This window comes from Penicillium arizonense (genome assembly GCF_001773325.1).
Source record: "Penicillium arizonense strain CBS 141311 chromosome Unknown PENARI_contig017, whole genome shotgun sequence".
Classification (NCBI taxonomy): Eukaryota; Fungi; Ascomycota; class Eurotiomycetes; order Eurotiales; family Aspergillaceae; genus Penicillium; species Penicillium arizonense.
The window spans coordinates 584,392-602,562 of NW_019173294.1; the positions used below are offsets into that span (position 1 = coordinate 584,392).

The 18,171-nt window shown below is 50.2% G+C and overlaps 4 protein-coding genes across 4 annotated transcripts; 2 read left to right on the forward strand and 2 right to left on the reverse strand.

Annotated features, from left to right (window-relative positions):
- Positions 1–798: 798 nt before the first annotated feature.
- PENARI_c017G00785 (TCP11 family protein) lies at positions 799–2,793 on the reverse strand (the record flags this gene model as incomplete). The annotated part of the gene is made up of 2 exons (XM_022634232.1): positions 799–1,836; positions 1,888–2,793. 2 exons carry the CDS (start codon positions 2,791–2,793, stop codon positions 799–801), a joined length of 1,944 nt encoding a protein of 647 aa, XP_022485800.1.
- Positions 2,794–4,055: 1,262 nt separating this feature from the next.
- Positions 4,056–11,999, forward strand: cp9 (putative serine carboxypeptidase; the record flags this gene model as incomplete). Its single annotated transcript, XM_022634444.1, has 5 exons — positions 4,056–4,296; positions 4,346–5,581; positions 6,381–6,388; positions 6,446–11,818; positions 11,874–11,999. 5 exons carry the CDS (start codon positions 4,056–4,058, stop codon positions 11,997–11,999), a joined length of 6,984 nt encoding a protein of 2,327 aa, XP_022485718.1.
- A 901-nt stretch (positions 12,000–12,900) lies between these two features.
- PENARI_c017G04485 (fungal specific transcription factor domain-containing protein) lies at positions 12,901–14,653 on the reverse strand (the record flags this gene model as incomplete). Its single annotated transcript, XM_022634310.1, has 2 exons — positions 12,901–14,479; positions 14,616–14,653. 2 exons carry the CDS (start codon positions 14,651–14,653, stop codon positions 12,901–12,903), a joined length of 1,617 nt encoding a protein of 538 aa, XP_022485763.1.
- Positions 14,654–15,802: 1,149 nt separating this feature from the next.
- PENARI_c017G09951 (uncharacterized protein) lies at positions 15,803–17,468 on the forward strand (the record flags this gene model as incomplete). Its single annotated transcript, XM_022634406.1, has 2 exons — positions 15,803–17,095; positions 17,370–17,468. The coding sequence occupies 2 exons, from the start codon at positions 15,803–15,805 to the stop codon at positions 17,466–17,468; spliced, it is 1,392 nt and encodes a 463-aa protein (XP_022485796.1).
- Between the last annotated feature and the right edge of the window lie 703 nt (positions 17,469–18,171).

Here is an 18,171-nt window from a genome sequence, read left to right on the forward strand (position 1 = left end):
TTCCATCGAGTTTGTAGGGGCGGGAATAAACTAATAGAGTTACTGTCGACCATTAGGTTATTCGGACTGAGACCATGTTGAGGCATCTGCATAGGATGTCGGTCAGATATTATATGTCTGGTTACTTGACGCTTATTGTGTCTCTCTGAGTTTGACACAATATAACTTGATAGACTAAGTAATGTTTTGATTTCCTTTATTATGATGATTTCGGATAAGTTGAGCTAAGTTAACTCCTCCTGACTTATACAGACTAAACAACAAACAACAAGATCCCCTTGCGGATAAAAATCTACAGTATGCAATCCCACGGTAATATCCGCAGACGTAAATACTTCAGAACAGCCAAAGAAAGAACATTGTATAAGCGGGAACGAATGTTGCAAGGGATAAGAGTCGCCGGATGTTGATCGCGGATCGCGCACGGACCAGGCACCGTTCGCGTTCGGCGGTTTCAGACTTGAACTACAACGCTGCAACTGGTAGACGGAAATGGTGTAGATATTCGATTGAATGTTCTCAGACATCTGGTTGAACTATAAGCAGAAAAAAAGAAAACTCAAATCAGAATACAAGCGCCAGTCTATAACCCAAAATGTCAATCCAACACCAAGAACCCCTTGCCAATAGGCAGTATAACGAACGCCTTCCACAGTAAACGCCTGTGGATGAGAAGACCCTCCAAAAATGCAAGTGCAGGACGGGACGCTGAAGAGCAAGTCAAACAAGACACTTGAAGCAAATAGAACAATTAGTAAAGGAAAGCAAGCAAGCAAGCAGTAAACAAAAGTAAGCAGATTATATCAACGCAGGAGCAAGATCAGCCATTGTAATCTCATCACGGAGATACAACAACGGAGCCCAGACACGCCAGTGCAAGACGCCCATATGGGCAAGACGCATGCCAATACGCTCGATATCAGAAACCTGCGGTGTAAGCTGCTGCGACGAAGGACCCGCAGATCCAGATACCGCAGGCGCAGAAGAAGAACTTCCGGGAACAGGACCCGAAGACGATGGCGGGGTGCGCTGTGATTCGCAGATGGCCAATGGCGACAAGGGCAGATACCTGCGAGCAGAGGCCAACGTAGTATCGAGGACCTTTCCGCGCATACTATTCTGGAAATAGCGGAAGAGATCGGATTCATTGGATAGGTGCCACTCCAGCGCTTCCTCAATTGGGGCAATGACCTCGTCGGCGACGACGGCGTCGAGTTGCAATGCTGCACAGGCGAAGCGGGCGATTTCCAGGGCGATGCAACGCATATTTTGGGTCCAGCGCTTGCCACCGCGGTGGTCTGGGTCGTCGTCGTTGGCGACTGGGTTACTGGCGATGCGGCTTTCCATGTCTATTCCGTCTTCCATCAGGGACCAGATGCGCGTGCGGAAGGTGGAGTAGGTTTCCTCTGGGGCGGAGAGGTACCGCTTGTGCTTGTTGACGTAGGCCTCGAAGATGTACCAGGCGATGTCGAGGTTGATTAGGTTTTGGATTGTTGAGCGGAGTTGCCAGAGGCGTTCGCTGTCGAAGAGGAAGGTTTCGGGGAACTCATCTGGTGGGTTGAATTGGAGGAGCTGGTCGGTTATGCCGCGGAAGAGCGCTTCGATGGGCTTGAGGGCGTCTTCTGTTTCGGATGTTGCCGTATTCTGGGGTTGGGTTTGGTTCTTTTGCGCGTCTTCTTGCTGGGCTCGGTCTCGCACTGCTAGGTACCAATGGCGGGCGGGCTCGACATGGAAATTTCCCCGGTTGATTTTGCCTTGGAAGTATTCTTGAAGGAATGGCACGGTGTCTTCGATTAGGAGAACGCGGAACGCGCGGATTTGGTGGTTGGCCACATCCTGGGAGACATGAGTTAGTTATGATATACTATGAGACTACTCGGAACCTACCAGTTTCATTGCTTCCAAGATGGAGAACAATGTTTGTAACCCATTGACAATCTCCCGCGGATCTTGTGACTGTGATCCTTCTTGGATCTGCTCAACCATGCGATCTGCCCACTCGTCTCGCATAGGAGCACAGTGTGTCTTGAGAAGTGCAGCCAACCACGTTGCCAAGGTGAGCATATCAAGAACACCCTTGCGTATTTGCTGCATGAGCAACGGAACCTCTAGATTCTGCATGACAGTTGGATGATCCCGCTCTGGAACAAGGGTTTTGATGACATCCTGCAACGTCTCGAACAAGGCGGGCAAACGGGGGTCGAAGGTGCGTCGGGAACCGTCAGTCGACACGACTTCCTCGATACTGATATCGGCAGTGGCAGCACGGAAGGAGTAAATTGCGATCTCCAAGGCCAGTGAGTCCCAGTAGTCTGCAGCTTCCTTCTTCTTGCGTTTGCCTTTCTCCCCGTCTAGATCGGGCTTGAAGTGCAAATCGCGGTCGAAGTTGGCGTCCATGCGAAGGTTGATGTTGCTCATTATACAAGGCAGGTCGAGCTCGCTGAGCGTTTTCTTCGTGACCGGCGGAGACCTCCGTGCCTTGCGCAATAGCCGCTGCTCGCGGGAACTTAGTCCCAATGCTTGCGGTATACCGATAGCTTCCGGTGATGGCGAAGGCTCTCGTTGCCGAGTCACGGCAGACGATGCCGTTTGTTGTGAGCCGTGCGGATATGCGAATGGTTGTTGACGACGACGGAGAGGATGAATCGAAGCTCGATCATCATGGTTGTGAGAATCTCGCCTCTCGTTCTTGCGATACTCTTTTGAACGACTTTTTCCACCGCCATAGGCCTCGAGGGGCCCTTCAGCGCCCTCCTCCTGCGTCCGGGCCTCCTTTGTGCCCTGTAGATCCATGTTTAGACACGAGACGTCCCTACTCGGGGTGTCAGATAAATGAAGATTCCGGCAATGACAAGGCCACACCAAGCACCAAACGAAGGCGCAGACCAGACCCCTATGCAACTCACAAGGTTAGAAGCCCCCTGTTTGCCTGAGGCAGGCAGCCAATCCGCAGCCACCGAAAAGTGATGCAAGTGAGCTGTCAATTGCGGTGGAGCCGAGGATAGCTTGGTTCTGCAGCGATTGCCTCGTGGTCCAGGGGCGAAATTAGTTTTAAAAAATAATAATAAAGAAGAGTCGTGGTGAAGAATAAAGAATAAAAAATATAGGGGATTAAGCGCGTATAGTTAAAACACAGGTCTCAGGTGATTAAAGACCAAGAAAATAGCAGAACTTTCAGGGCAAACAATAGCCCAGGTCTCGAGAACAAATCAAAGCAGAAAAAAAGAAAAGAAAAGAGAGAAAAAAGGAGCGATTGGCAAAGCGACCGGGATGCACAGATATAGTCAGTGTCCCCCAGACACCGGATTCGGGTGGACGCAACCAGTTCTGCGCATTCCTCTGCTGTTACCCGCACACATCGAGACTGGACTGGTTTATTTGGGCGATTGCATTAGATCGTCGCATCGGATCTGATGTGTTTTCATGTAACTCGATCTGGTCGGGGAAAGGGGCAAATCCGCCTCACTTTGAAAGTGAAACCAGTGCATTGGCCACGTGAGTCTCCTATTTGCATACTGGATGCAGTCGGTTTGCAGGAGGATTTGTTGACCTCTGCAATCTTGCAATGACAGTGTATCGAATGGTTAACTGATCGAGTGATCGACTCGAGAGTCCACGAGTGTATCGAGGAGTGAAGCATCGGGTGGCTCGTCGGGATTGGAATGTTTTCGGGTTTGGCCTGAGAAATCTGGCCTGACATCCCTTCCTGACTTCTATACTTCCCACTGCAATCTCGGCTTCTATTTCGGCTGCTATTCGGTTGCTATTTCGACTTGTTCTGTTTCAATCATTGAGACACTACTGCAGAGAGCAGCAATGAACTCACTACGCTTGAGCCTCCCGATCACCGGGACTGAATCAGCCCTATTGACGCCTGAATCAGGAACCACTCAATAACATCCGCCTCAATAACCTCATGTCTCAAAGAATGCAGATAAAAAGGATGTTTTCCACGTGGAGTCTCTTTCCCATGTGCTTTCTATCTTTTCTAGAACTTCATACTCTATCCTGGGAATCGTTGATCGCCAAACTACCTGTGGTTGTTATCTCCGATCATGAATATCGCGGCATTGCTATACTTCCTGAATGTCATACGGGCCACCCCGGCATTTGTATTCTCTAGGGCCACTCGATCATATGGTATTTCCCGATTCGAAGTACATTCTTTACCGGATAGTCCTGCGCTGCCAGCCAGTTGGGCTGGTCGACTTCCGGTTCCGGGCAGAGCGGATGGGAATGATATCTTCTTTTGGCTGTTTCAAGCAGAGCAAGCGGTATACAGTGATAATTTGATCAGTACGTCAAATTGGAAAACACACAAAATACGCATACTAACGATATATAGTTTGGTTCAATGGCGGCCCTGGCTGTTCATCTTTGATAGGGCTTACGACCGGCAATGGCCCCATCTTGTTTGATGGCAACTCGACCAAGCTCGTTCGCAATCCGAAATCGTGGACTAAACTCGGCAATGTTTTGTATGTCGATCAACCAGTCGGAACAGGCTTCTCAACAGCCAGTTTCCCCTACCCGGTCAAAGACAATGCCAGAGTGTCGGCCGACTTTGCACGCTGGCTACATGCCTTCTTCATGCACTTCCCACACCTTGCATCGAAGCAAATACATCTAATGGGCGAGTCATATGCCGGTATCTACATACCATACTTCGCATCGGAACTCCTTAATGGCAAGAACACACTACCACTGGACGTGCGGTCAATGTCTCTCGGTGATGGCTCATGGGGCAACGGAGCAGCCATGTCATCCGTCGCAATGGGAGCCTATCTAAGATCCCAATCATCACTTCTCAACATTCCCGAGAACATCCTGTCAGTCTTCGACGAAGCAGACGAAACCTGCGGGTTCAACGATGTGCTCGAGCAATCCGCAATCTACCCACCAAATCACAAAATCCACATCCCAGGTAACCCAGAGTACTTCAACTTGAAGCGCCGCCGCCGCAGAGACATGACAGACGCCCTAAATTCAACATGCAACATCTTCGCAACAACCCCAGCCGAAGTCCGCGCCTCAATCTTCAACTCGACCTGCTACGGCCCCTGCGCTGCCCACTCAACAGCTATGGACTACATGACAACAACGTCCGACGACGGCTCCAGAAAACCAGCCTGCTACGACGTCTACGACATCAGCCACGACTGCAGCACTGTCTCCCCATTGCCATTGTTAGCAGAGTACTTCAGTCGCGCCGACGTCCAGTCCGCTCTACACGTCAGCAACAGCGGCACGTATGAAGCGTGTAACCCGACTATTCTGGGTACACTCCTCGCGGCGGAATCCCCTGTTCCACCAGAGTACTCTATCATCCCGTCTCTGATTACCGAACATAATGTCTCGCTACATATCTACAGTGGAGAGTGGGATATGTTGATCAATCACATTGGCACCGAGTTGTCGATTCAGAATATGACGTGGCGTGGTGCGCAGGGTTTCTCGCGGAAACCGAGTCGACCGTTTTATCCTGATAATGCGGCGCCTTCTTCGACTATCAACCCGATGGCAATGTTGGCTGCTGCTACTACTACTCTCTCGACTATTGCGGCTACTGCTGTTCCTGCTGGTACGTGGACTATGGAGCGTGGTGTGTCGTATCACCTTTTCCGTGGGGCGGGACACAGTGTTTTTGTCAATAAGCCAAGGGAGATGTTTGCGTTTGTGAGGGATGTGGTTGTTGCTCCGAGGAGCGATTGAGGTTGGGGGATCAGGGCTGCTGTACCTGTGGATATTTGGTAGACTGGATGGGCAGAGGGGCGCTTTAGATGGGTTTCGGGGTTTCGTTTTTTATTATTTTTTATCTTGTTATTTATCTCCCTTCAGCTTCTTTTCTTATTGGGATGAAGTAGTGGACGGTCTCTGCAGGAAACCAAACCACGAAGCGAATAACTGTTACCATTTAAAACGTTGTTTTCGCACTAATTTGGCCTCTCTTTTCTTCCCCTCTTTTCGCTCATCCTCAGTGCCTCAGGTTGTAGTTGTTTAAAAATGGTGGGTTAATCATATACAAGGGGGGTGTGAAAGGACTTATGGCCTAAGTCTGTATTTCTTTTTCACTTCCACTCATAGGCGCCGAGGCAACGGCGACTACCGGAGAAGAAATCTTGAGTTAGTTGTCGGGTAGATTGGCATACAACTCGGGGCGACGGCGCGCGACGGCCAACGTTGTTAGTAGTCTTGGCTTGTCTTGGCTTGCAGATAACGCGGCCCACTCTCATTTGTAAATTCAATGACGGAGGTATGTATTGATATCGGACAGCTTCGGAGGGTTCATAGACATATATAGGGATATTTGAAGCTATATAGATCCCGCTTTATCTATCTTGGATGTGAACAAATAATAGAACCACACTAACTCTATTTAGTTTCATTGGTCAGTGTATATTCCCAAATGTTGATATCGTTTGACTGACAACTTGAGATTGTATAGATCCTCCCAATGACACAAAAACACTCCACCGGAGGCGAGGAACAGCCTCTTACTATTTCTCAATGGCGTGAATTACAAGAAACTGTTTCCGAGCCAACGCACATTTTGTCGCTGCTCGAGCGAGCACAACCAAACACATCAAATGCATGGATCTCATTAGCAACACCTGAACAAATCATCACACAGTGGAAGAATATCACAGCACTTCAATCCGAAGGGAGAGATCTTCCATTATTCGGCGTGCCATTTGCCGCCAAGGATAACATCGACGCCGCTGGGTTTTGCACAACGGCCGCATGCCCATCATTTGGCTCTGAGCCTGTCATCACCGATTCAACCGTTGTCCAACGATTGAAATCGCAAGGAGCCATTATAATTGGCAAGACCAACCTGGATCAATTTGCCACCGGTCTCGTCGGTACCCGATCACCGTATGGAGCCGTTGCCAATACTTTCGATCCAAAGCGAGTCAGCGGCGGAAGCAGCTCCGGGAGCAGCGTAGTCGTTGCTCAGGGACTAGTTCCTTTCTCTCTTGGAACAGATACAGCAGGGTCAGGACGGGTACCTGCTGGCTTCAATAATCTTGTTGGACTCAAGCCCACGCGAGGGGCTTTGAGTGCACATGGCGTGGTACCAGCATGCCGCTCACTTGATTGTGTTTCCATCTTCGCCTTGACGCTAGAAGATGCAGACCTCATCCTGCAACTGGCCGAGGGATATGATGTTCGAGATCCATACTCGAGAGATCGGGCCAGCTGGGCGACTGACAAGTCTCCTCGAGGAGCTTTACCTTCCCAGCCAAAGCTGGCTATATGCTCCAACCCTGAATGGTTTGGCCGGACCGAGCAGACTAGGCCATATCAAATGGCATTGACCAAGGCCGAACGGCTGGGGTGGAAGCTAGAGCCCGTTGACTTTACACCCCTATTCTCTCTTGCCAGCCTCCTGTATGAAGGCCCATGGGTTGCTGAGCGATATGCTGCTATCGAGAAGTTCATACGCTCTGTGCCAGTGGAGGCCATGGACCCCGTAGTTCGAAGTATCATCATGAAAGCCGAGCAGTTCTCTGCTGCTGATCTCTTCGCGTGCGAATACAACCGACAAGATCTGTCTCGTGAGATCGAACAGATATTTGGGCAGTACGACGCGCTGCTAGTACCCACGGCTCCCACATTCCCTTCGATGCAAGATCTCATTGACGAACCTATCGCGGCAAACAGTCAACTGGGTAGATATACCAACTTCGTCAACTTCCTGGATTGGTCTGCTTTAGCAATTCCGGCTGGCTGGAGAGAAGACGGTCTTCCGTTTGGTATAACGCTGATAGGAGGGGCATGGGAAGAGCCGCGATTGTTGGAGCTCGGTCGGCGCTGGATGTCTGATGGCCCACGTTTGCTGGGAGCTACGGGTGTGGAATATCAAGAGCTTTGCTTTGAGCTTCCCGTTCCCGTCAATTCGATGCAGCTGGCTGTAGTCGGTGCCCACCTTTCTGGCTTCCCTCTGAACATGGATTTGGTCTCGCGGGGCGCTACCTTGGCCACTGCTACAGCTACAGCTCCGTGTTATCGGCTATTTGCACTTCATACAACAGGCCCAGTATCAAAACCTGGCCTGAAGAGGGTCAGTGATGGTGGCGAGTCAATCGAAGTGGAGGTTTGGAACATGCCGCTGGACAAGATTGGCAGCTTCCTCGGTACTGTTGCAGCGCCCTTAGGCATCGGATCCATTGAACTGCAAGATGGCCAATGGGTTCATGGGTTTATCTGCGAGCCTGTCGGCCTCGAAAATGCAAAAGATGTCACTAGCTTTGGCGGATGGCGAGGATACACCCAGTCACTCAATAGTTCTACCGCCGAGTCGTCGCGCGTCGCATCTCCTACACCTGCAACCAGTATCGGTGAAAAGCGCATCACGACGGTTCTGGTTGCCAACCGCGGGGAGATTGCACTGCGCATCATTCGGACTCTGCGTGACATGAAGATCTCGTCTGTGGCTATCTATTCAAATGCCGATGCTCGTGCGCCACATGTCGCTGCTGCTGATGTTGCTCTTCCCCTGGCTGGGAATACAGTATCTGACACGTATTTGAATGGCAAGCAGATCCTGGATTTGGCTATCAACGCTGGTGCTGATGCCGTCATTCCTGGATATGGCTTTCTCTCAGAGAATGCTGACTTTGCCGCCGCCGTTGAGACTGCAGGTCTGGTATGGATTGGTCCAACTCCTAAGCAAATGAGAGACTTGGGCTTGAAGCATTGCGCTCGTGATATTGCTATTACGGCCGGTATCCCCGTCGTCCCCGGAAGCAAGGGCTTGGTTACCAGTCTTGAAGATGCACTGGCAGAAGCAGACAAAATCTGCTATCCAGTGATGGTGAAAAGCACCGCTGGTGGAGGTGGAATTGGCCTTCAGCGGTGCGCCGACATTGATGCACTTCGAGAAGCATTTGATGGCGTTCGTCGACTGGGGCAAGCAAACTTTGGCGACGATGGAGTTTTCATCGAGCATTTCATCGACCGGGCACGACATATCGAGGTCCAGGTGCTTGGTGATGGCGCTGGTCGAGTCATTTGTGCTGGCGAGCGCGACTGCTCACTGCAGCGTCGAAACCAGAAAGTGGTCGAAGAATCTCCTGCTGGGTTTGTCCCAGTCAAAGTTCGAGCTGACATGCGCCGGGCTGCTGCTGCTCTGGTTGCTTCCTTGCAATATCGCAATGTTGGTACTGTTGAGTTCATCTTCGACATCGACACCGAGGACTTCTACTTTTTGGAGATGAACACACGTCTCCAGGTCGAGCACCCAGTGACCGAGGCTGTAACAGGACTTGATCTTGTCGAATGCATGATGCGCATTGCTATGAATGATTGCACCTCTCTTTTTCCTCAGCAAATAAATGAAATCCAGGTCTCCGGTGCGGCGATTGAAGCTCGTGTATATGCTGAAAGTCCCCTTCAAGGATTTCGACCTTCTCCCGGGAAGCTCATGAATGTCGAGTTTCCATCTGATGTCCGCATTGACACTTGGGTCAGTTCAGGCCAGGAGCTATCATCATCTTTTGATCCAATGATTGCAAAGATCATCGCACACGGCGATGATCGTCCTGCAGCTCTTCGAAAGCTCTCAGAAGCTCTGGCCAAGACAATAATTACGGGCGTGGAAACGAACCTGAGATATCTGCAGCAAATTGTTGCTTGGGAGTCATTTAACTCCGGATCCTTCACGACAGGATCGCTCAATACTTTCCCATACGAAGTTCAAGTTGTTGAGGTCATTGATGCTGGGTCCAACACGGCTGTACAGGACTTCCCTGGCCGTCAAGGTCTTTGGCATATCGGCGTGCCGCCCTCCGGCCCAATGGATTCCTACTCGTTTCGTCTCGCCAACAAAATAGTCGGCAATGATGAAAATGCTGCGGGTCTTGAGTGCTTGACCCAAGGCCCGACACTGCTCTTCCACTCTCCAACCACCGTTGCTGTCGTTGGTGCCAATGCTCCTCTATTTGTCGACGGGGAGGAAAAGAAGCCGGGCATAGCGATCAGCATTCAAACTGGACAGAAGCTTTCCATCGGAACAGCGATCAATGGTTCTCGAGCCTATCTTGCCGTTCGAGGTGGTTTTCAGGTCCCTAAAGTCCTAGGCAGCCGTTCGACATTTGCAATTGGTCACCTCGGAGGACACAATGGACGTAGCCTTCGACGTGGTGATCTTCTTCCATTAGCAGCTGTTACGGAAAAAGAACTTCCATTACTCATGGCCCCAATTTTCCCTCTGCCGATACCTGGCAACCGAGAATGGGTCGTTAGTGCGATCCCTGGGCCACACGGTAGTCCGACTCATTTCACACAGGATGGGCTTCAGGAGCTGTTCAATGGTGAATGGACTGTCCACTACAACAGCAATAGGCTCGGAGTCCGCCTCACTGGGCCCCGTCCAGAGTGGGCAAGGCAAACCGGTGGTGATGCTGGTCTGCATCCCTCCAACATCCACGACAGTCCTTACTCAATTGGAAATATCAGCTTCACCGGTGATGAGGCAGTTGTCTTGACAGCAGATGGGCCAAGCCTGGGAGGATTTGTCGCCTTTGCCACGGTTGCGGAGGCCGAGATGTGGAAGTTTGGTCAGATGCGACCAGGCGATCGCCTTCGACTGCACCCTATTTCTCTTGATGATGCCCAGGCGCTCGCGGGGGCTCTCGAGCATTCAATCGCTACTTTTAGCCCACTGACATCAGGAGGTTTGAAAGACACAAGCTCGACCGCTGTCTACAGCCCGGTCATGAAAGAGATCACCGAGGCTGGCCGCTTCATTCGTTGCTGCCAGGCAGGTGATCGAGCCTTGCTGCTTGACTTCGGCAATGAAGACAACTTCACACTGCGACAAACATTTCACATCATGAGTTTCATTGAGATGCACCGAGTTTCTCCAATTCCTGGCGTTGAGGAACTCACATCAGGAGTCCGAAGTCTCCATATTCGTTTGAAAGCAGGCTTCTCACTACCCCAAGTCCTTGATGCGCTGGTCGCTCACGAGCTATCTCTTGGAAGTAAACTTTCCTCTCGACTACCCTCACGCATCGTGCACATGCCTCTCGTTTTCGACGATGAGAGGAGCCGCAATGCCATTGCCCGCTACACTTCGACTATTCGTTCCTCGGCACCATATCTACCCAGCAACATTGAGTTCTTGCAGAAATTGAACGGACTTGACAGCCCTACTGGTGTGGAAAGCATTGTCTATGAAGGCACATTCCTTGTATTGGGCCTTGGTGATGTGTATCAAGGGTCCCCCTGCGCTGTACCACTGGATCCCCGTCATCGACTCTTCGGAACGAAGTATAACCCATCCCGTTCCTTCACACCTCGTGGTGCTGTCGGTATTGCTGGTCAATATCTATGCATCTATGCGACCGACTCGCCTGGCGGGTATCAGCTCGTCGGTCGTACGGTCCCTATCTGGGATGAGTTCCACAAGCCAGAACGAAGCGAGAAGGCACCGTGGATGTTCTCGCTCTTGGACCAGATTCGTTTCTACCCTGTCTCAGAGGAAGAGCTTTCCGCAGCGGAGGCCAATGGGACTTCCAGTGATCTCATAAAAATCTCCAGCGCTGAGCTGGATCTCAATGAATATGAGAATTGGCTAACAAAGAAAGAGGAGGATATCATTGCTGTTCGGGAGCAACGATCGAAGGCAATGCGTGAAGCGGATTTCTTCGATGATCTGCTCAAGCCTTACGATGCGGTCGCAATGCGGCCAGGTCGAGGCCAGGAGAGTGACGAAGTTATGACCGGAGAGCGGGTGAAGGCACTTCTGCCTGGGAGATGTTTCCGTTGCGCTGTCAAGGAGGGAGACGAAGTTCAGGCAGGAGACGCACTGGTGAGTACAATGAAAGTCGACATCAATAGCCAGGCACCAAGCTAAATATAATTAGATCTGGGTCGAGTCCAATAAAATGGAGGTCAAGATATGTGCACCGGTCACTGGGAAATGTGTGAGACTGCTGGCCACAGAGGGAGACATCCTTGAGCCCAGTGACGATGTTGTTATTATTCAATAGGCGATACGATATGTGAAGAAGAAGCAATATCATGGTACAACAGGGATCATCAATGTGTACACAGTACCAATGATGAAGTTTTGGACTGTACACGAAAGCCTCGAAGCAAGTATACCGTTTCACGCATTATTCTCGCCCTACGTTGGCCTCTCTACTTTCACCTCTTTTTTGTCCATTTTCGAGTGCCTCGGGTTGATCATATGTAGATTTATAAATCTGGGGATGTGAAAGGACTTAGGCTACGACTGTATATTTTTTGATAATTCGTCATTCGTTATATCGTTGATAAGAAACCCCTTAGTGAAGAATATTACAACCTTCCTCGTAGACAAGTGTAGTGGGAAATGGTTACCTGCTTCGGAAGCGCCGCCTTGACTTGGTACATGTCGGACTGCGACTCCCGAAGAGACATCACACCGGCCGTAGACCGTGCTGTTCAAGGCGTGCAACGCGTTGCTGTGCGAGATCTTGAAACATTCTCTGAGGATGTTATACCAGCCGTACTCATCTGCCAGGTTCATTGCTCGCAGCCCCGCGCTCTCGAAATCACTGAGGGGTACGCTCGTATGCCCAGGAAATCATCCGAGTGTGTGATATCCTCGAGACGCGGATGTTCACCCAAGGACAAACTGGACTGTAATGGGTGCAACCTGGATGCCGGGATGCGTCTCAATGTCGCTGTGCCTCCGTCGACAACGGTGTTGCCAGATTGGCTGCAGGTAAGGCATCACATACGACAACTAGAAGGAGCAGTCGGCAAACAGGCAACGTGCGTTCGCATCCCGTGGCCGCCAGCTGCAATCAACCAGCCGGCAGTCCAGTCCCAGCTGTCCCAACAGTCTGGCAGCCGGAACTTTCCGATCCGTCAGAACGACTATCGGAGCCACGGAGCACACGAGCGCTACGAGTCTCGGAAGGTCGCTGCCTTTAGGGCAGCCAAATCACCTACTTCTTCATGAATCATGCGAAGTGCCTCGCGAGCAAACGGTGCAGCCGATGCCCGGACCTGCAGGACCCAGCGAAGCTTCTCAAGTTGTTCAACGTACCCCGCGGCTTCATCCATTTGTGGACTCGTTGCCCACAGAAGACCAGCAAAGGCACCGACTAAAGCCACCTGAGCTGCTGCTGCAAAGCCCCAAAACGATTGAATATGTTCAGGCTGGAAAGATTCAATCAGGTTCATCGCCGATGTCAGTCGGGCACGGGCAGCGGTTCGAATTGCCGAACGAAGAGAAGGAGCACTATCCGGCGTCAGAGCACGGAGTAACGCGCGGTGCATGGTCAGCTCTGTTGCCATATGTGATAAATGCAATGCACCGTTCGTCGATAGTCGTAATGAGGGCGTGGATTCCAGCTGGAGGTTGGCGGGCACTGCCGCATGCCATTCGCGCAACTCCATCGCCAGGGGTTTTGCTAAACTCATCGCACCTGACGGTCCAATCCGCTCAAGTAGTCCGCCTTTTTTTGTTGCGCCAATTGAGCAAAACGTGGACACGATCCGACTGAAGATCTTAGTCAACTCAATAATTTGCAGGAATGCAGCCCGACCCGCGGCTCCGTCCACATCTCCGTCCCCATCCTCTTCACTGCTTGCGTCTTCCGGAAAATCGTTGAGTGTACACGCAGCAACATCCCAGTCGCTTGTCCCTTCGTTTTCGTCAATCTGAGCAGGAATGAGAGATGGGCGTCCGTGCACAAGAACACCCCACTTGTCCTGCATGTATAGCGCCCAGGCTAAACGTCGTCGTAGACCTTTCTCCCATTCCGGGATTTTCCAACCCGTACAATCGATATGAATTCCCAAAGTATGCCCGAGCGATAGGAGTTGAGCCGGAAGAGTGTTGTGGGAAGACCTCATTCTTTGCAATAACAACAAACCAGCCTGTAATGTAGAGAGCTTAGGCCGCTTCAGATCATCATCCATGGCTCGCATTGCCAGATTCTCCAGAGCCTCGGCATCCGGTGTCCGAGGGGCCGTAGCGAGAATTCGATCAAAGAGCTTCCAGTCTAGCGCAACAAGGTAGACGGCAGCGAGGAGCGGTGGTGAAAATTCACGGTAGGACCGAGCATATTTCTCTAGGAACACGCCTTTGTCCAAAATCGGAAACGTACGGTGCATGATACGAAAATAAAGATTTACCAAGGTTGGCCCCAGCGGACGTATCGATTCCTCAATGCGATCTAGGTCGGCGATGCGTTGCATTTCAGAAGCCGAGTCCTTGTCGGGATAGGTAATGAATGCGGCGGATTGATTCACACGTCGCGGATAGCATCTATCATGGTCGGCGAGTGAGATGGCCGATGGCCGCAAATCAAGAAGTTCAGGTTCATGATAGCTCGCGGGACCAATATACTCGGAATGAAGATGAAGCTCTAGACCTAATGTACCATCTAGTCGTGAATTAGTTTGATCAGCGCCGGGCTGGTCTTCGACAGAGCCAACAGTGGATGGCGTTAGAGAGCTGCGGTGTCTTTTTGTCCTTTGATAGGGTTAGCTAAGAATACTCCTGTCCGATATCGAAACGTACTTTGTTTCTGTAGTGCTCGGCGACTTCCTGGCCCTTTTCCGTGGCTGGGGACCCTGGAGGAATGTGCAGTCAAGACCATTCAAGTTACAAAATATGCAGTTGGCTTTCTCCGGCTCCCGTATACATCGCGACTTGCGATGACGGCAGCGATCGCATGGGCGTCGCGTAGGGTGGTGCGCCACCCTAGACGCGGACATTTGAGATCAACTCTTGTGTTCTTCTTTGGGTGTAGATACCCTGGACACGAGATTATACACTCATTCGTCTAGGTTAACTGAATGGTCATGCTGACGATGTTGACATTGAGTTGTGCACGTCCCCATTTGGTTGAACACATGCCGAGTTTCACGTGACCGTGTATAGTCTTCCTTATTCAGAAACGCGAAACTTGTGGAACAAACCAGATTGCGTGAACTGAAATATCTATGTAGGCATGTCAAGCTTGCAGGCAATCGATGCCTTTCTATCCGTGAACGATTGGGGACTACATATACTATAATACCGACACATGGATAGAACGTCAAAGTGACGAGAATGCAGCTAGGAAAGATTACATTAGCTATCAATCCCAACTTTGGGAACCAAAATCACCTGGATGTAATATCATATTCAAAACCTGTTCAGTAACCTACTATATAACCCGTAGAGAACGAGACGTACCCCCACGGGCGCCCCTCTCAAAAGCATGGAAAATAGACCCTTTTTTTTACTAGTAATGATATCTCACACGTTAAAAAAAGGCAAATAATGCTAATTCGCCAGGTCAGAAGTCAGGTCTGTTACTGGTTAAATATTCTCAACCTAGCAGGTCACAGGTCAGATACCCACCCACAATCATGACCTTTCGGTCTGTATGCCAGATATTTGACGGCCAAGCACTAGTAAAAGGGTGATGAATACATACAAAGAAGATAGGAGGAGGAGAATGTAAGGGCTTAGTAGAAGTGTGCCACGCGGTTCGGATACGTCTAATAAACAGCTAAAAAATAGACCATAAACAAACACAGAAAAAGCACCGCTGACTGCTTGTATCTCCAAGATTAGCTTATTTCTATATGACTAATCCAAAATATTGGAATAAGTCGAATGAGCAATAATATCTCCAGTGAGGATTCGGAAGTATGAAAAATCGCGAACTAGGTCCGTGCACGATCAACATCACCCCTTGGCATTCATTTGCACCAATTCCAACAACTGCGCATTTCCAAAGATATCCAGTTGTGACATCATCCATCCCAGCCACAGCCAAAAGGGCAGGCGCAAATACACTTCCCAATGCGTCTTTCCGCCGCGCTCTACTCAGCCAATCACGCTTGGCTGGGATGCTTGAAATCAGCACAATTGCAGCGTATTGCGCGCGCCACAGGTATCCAGTCGTCCGGAACGAAGGGTGTGCTTGTTGAGCGGATTGCGACAGAGTTGCAGTTGCAGCATGGCGTTGCCGGATGTCCAAACTCGACTTCCAGCAAGAGCAAGAGCAAGAGCAGGAGCAAGCCAGTGGGGCTATCACCAGCAATTACCAATGATGTTGCACACTCAAAACAACAACTGCCGTGGAGTATCCTTAGCATCGACATGGGAGTCCAAAACCTCGCATTCGCTCATCTGCGGGTCTCCCGCTCTTCGGGCTCTGCTTCTGCTTCCCCAGACCCAGACCATCCTCCAGAACTAGAGTTAACGGCATGGCATAAACTTGCTGTTTCAGAGATATCAAATCTGAACCTAATACCGACAACTTCAGACAACCCATCAATACCATCAGAAACAACGCTCCCTGTCACAAAAGCCAAATTAAAAGAAAAAGGAAAAGAAAACTATGTACCATCACTCTACGCCCAAAACGCCTACAAATTGATAACATCCCTCCTGGAAGCCTACAAGCCAACCCACATCCTAATCGAGCGCCAACGCTTCCGGTCCGGCGGCGGGAGTGCAGTGCAAGAATGGACACTGCGCGTTGGTGTCTTCGAGGGTATGCTGTATGCCATTATCCATGCGCTGCGGGAGGAGAGGGGCGGCTCTTTGCAGGATGTTATTGTTCAGGGCATTGAGCCGAAGAGAGTCGTTCGGTATTGGCTTGAAGGTGGCACAGGGAAAGATACCGATGAGAAAGGTGATGATGGGAAAGCAAAAAGGCTTACTGCGAGGGATGTCAAGAAGGCGAAGATTGATCTTGTTGCGGGGTGGATTTCTTCTGGTATGAAGCATCAGTATCAAGATCAAGACCCCAGGACTGGTGGCCGTCGAATTGGCATAATGGAACCTGGATTGCTTGCAGATACCAAGATCGTGCTCGCATCTCCGTCAAAGTCGCCCGTTCTACATGATGTTGCCTCTGGATATCTGCGGAAATGGCAGGGCCAGGCGGCCAGGAAGACCAAAGCGGCGAAAACGAGACCAAATAACAAGGAGATAGTGACTGAATCTCCCTTTGCCGGTCCTGTTATAGATGGCGTGGCTTTTACGCCCACAACTACAAACATTGATCCCGGAAAACTGGACGACCTAGCTGATTGTCTCCTGCAAGGCGTGACATGGGTTGAGTGGCAGGTGATGCGGGAGCGGATTGTAAGGGAGGGGGTGAAAGCATTGAAATCGATACCTGAATAAGTGGGTTTGGATTTTCTGCACGGGAGCAAATCCCATCAAGATCCGTGGCAGCATCTTCAACCCTGCCCTAGGCTATGCTACTTCGTGCCATTCTGCCTTTTCTCTAGCTCTACTCTATAACAGAGTCTGATAATAGTACAATCTTTACTTCTTATTTAGTAGAGGGGTCATATCAGTGAACTACCAAGTTCATTATCTAGGTTGCTACTCGACGCATTTTATCCTACAACAGTTCTCCGACTTCCTTAAGCTCTCTATCCAGACTGTTATTACTCCTCAACCGCTGAAGAAGATCGACACTGATCGACGGATCTACAACGGTCTACCGTAAATACAGTATGCACTACATATATTGTACCATGATCAAACTGGCAGCCTGATGAGACTTTACTCCACTGTATTCTACAATGCGGATTTGGAAAATTCAAGTTTTTTGTTAAAGAGGGCAGAGCCTCGAGTCAATTCATGTTCAAACTGTACGGACACCACAATCTCTCGACCGGCCTTCCAGTACTGTAAAAATAACACATGAAGACAAAGATAACAACGCGCGCATAAGATCATTCCGGATGTAGATCTGTTCAAAATCAAAGATACCTTTTCGGAAAAAACAAAAACAAACACGAAGAAAAAGCACAAGAGCGAAGCACTGGCGCTTCCCGAACCTGAGGTCACTGGTCCGTGTCAAGATACGAGAAAAGAAATGGTCCGAGTCCAATGGGAATGGTCGTTAAAATTGAGCTTCTCATTGGAGTAAAAATGGAGGCAAGGAAATGGCACGCTACTTGTAAGGGAACGAGGACAGTCTTCCGGGATTGAAAATTGGCTTGCAGATAGTAACGGCAAGGGGAAGACTGAAACCCAGAAACAATGCATGGCACAACCATTGCAAGAAAGTAAGATGTCGAAAAGAAGAAACATGAAAAAAGTGTACCGTAAATGAGAAGCGAAATCGAAACTTTGTACCGAAAAGACTTCGCAAAAATAGGTACAATACCAGCGCGCCACTGCGCGATTAGAAGGAAATAGGAACT